General features: G+C 40.7%; 1 protein-coding gene across 1 annotated transcript in view; it reads right to left on the bottom strand.

The window, feature by feature from the left end:
- LOC118478627 (hybrid signal transduction histidine kinase M-like) overlaps nt 1-1,906 on the bottom strand; it is a 93,086-nt gene that overhangs the window by 75,318 nt on the left and 15,862 nt on the right. The window contains exon 3 of the mRNA XM_035972613.1: nt 197-452. Coding sequence (XP_035828506.1) covers nt 197-452 — 256 coding nt within the window. The remainder of the gene's footprint in view (nt 1-196; nt 453-1,906) is intronic.

Here is a 1,906-nt window from a genome sequence, read left to right as displayed (position 1 = left end):
TAGGAGTGTCCCGCGCGCTCATATGACCTTATGCAGTTGCGAGCGCCGTAAAACACTTTACAAAAACAAAAGATAGATCCAACTTTGTAAAATCAAAACCACACTCACACACACACACAAAACCCACAAAAAAGCAAAAACAACAAACAAATTTTTTTTAAAAAGAAAAAAAATAAGGAAAAAAACCCAAACCCACCTCCTGTTCTGGTACCAGGTCTTGACCTGAGTGTCCGTGAGGTTGAGTTTTGCCGCCAACTCCATGCGGTCCTGGACGCTGAGGTACTTCTGACGCTCGAACGTCTTCTCCAGGACAGACAGCTGGTGGTCAGTGAAGGCCGTGCGCGCCTTGCGGGGCTTCTTGGCCTTGCAGGAATTGAACCCCGGACCGCCGCCCACAGAGCTCTCGGCCCGCGAAGATGACCTCTCCTCGGACTGGTCGTGTTCGAAACTCTCTGTGGATACGAGGGTAGAGGTTGGTTTAAAGTTTATTGTAAGTGTATTACGCTCCTTCTGACGCAATTTTGGTCGCACTCGAAACCCTGTGAATGTGAGAGTAAGGCTAAGTGAATTATTTATTTTAGTGTATAGTGTTATAAAACGTTCCCTTTGGCACAATTATTTTGGTCGTGCTTGAAACTCTCTGTGGATATACGAGAGTAATTGTTAGTGAATAATTGTATGTAAGGGTTTTAAGCCCCTTTCGACATAGTTTTTTAATTTATTGCTCGTGCTCGAAACTCTCTGTAGATGCGAGGGTAGAGGTTAATTAAAAATGTATCGAAAGTGTATTACGCCGCTTTTGGTGCAATTTTGGTCGGACTCGAAAGCCTATGAATGCGAGAATAAGGAAAAGAGAATGATTTATTTTAGTGTTATACGCCCCCGTTGACACAGTTTTGGTCGTACTCGAAACTCTCTGTGGATGGGAGAGTAATTGTTAGTGAATAATTACAAGGGTTTTAAGCCCCTGTCGACATAGTTCTTTTTTTTTTTTTTTTTTTTTTTTTTGCTCGAGCTCGAAATTCTCTGAGAATACGAGCGTAGAAATGAAATGATATTGTTTGAACGGCCCGGTCAACACTGTTGAGTTATTTAAGAAGCATTCTCGATACTCTCTGCTCGTGCAGAAGAACAGGTAAGTCAATACTTAAAAGTACATTTTATCATGTACATAACAAACACGTAAATAGCGAACACGAACATAGCGAAAACGTACACGTAGCACAATACGCACATAGCGAACAGGTTTTTCAGGTCCACAATTTTTTCTTTTACATTTTCTTATATTCTGTGTATTTAACACACGTGCATTGCGAAAATCGAACACAAAAATAATATGGAAAACAATTCCACGGCCCACAGATTTCTCTGTGCGCGTGCTAGACTGTATATTACGTCCCTGTCAATGAAATTTTGGCCTCGCTCAAAAAAGACTAGAGAGAACGGGTAAAATTAATGTAATATTGTATTCTATGCACAAGACAATACAATTACCATTCTGATTGTCCTCGAAGCTGTCTCTAGACTATTGATTTATAAAGGTTTTACATTCCTGTCTATATAATATAGACCACATATTATTCAAGTGGTGACGCTCTCTACATACTCCCATAGATAGATAGATAGATAGATAGATAGATAGATAGATAGATAGATAGATAGACGCTTGAAAAGGCAGTAAAAGGCTATTGCCATCAAACCGTCTCGTTAACGCAAGTGGCATGTATTTAAGTTAAACGTTTTGGGGTTTTTATGTGAATTTCTTTTGTACCTCCTTCGCACTTTGCACCTGGGTGCAAGGCCAGGGCAGACATTGTTATTTCTTTTTGGACCAAGAGGAAGGGAGTGGGAAAATGAGAGAAAGTATAAGTTTGAAAGAGAGAGGGCAGATGAGCTTGGGGGGGGG

Source organism: Aplysia californica, unplaced genomic scaffold, assembly GCF_000002075.1.
Source record: "Aplysia californica isolate F4 #8 unplaced genomic scaffold, AplCal3.0 scaffold00023, whole genome shotgun sequence".
Taxonomy (NCBI): domain Eukaryota; kingdom Metazoa; phylum Mollusca; class Gastropoda; order Aplysiida; family Aplysiidae; genus Aplysia; species Aplysia californica.
This window is presented reverse-complemented; position numbering and strand designations above follow the sequence as displayed.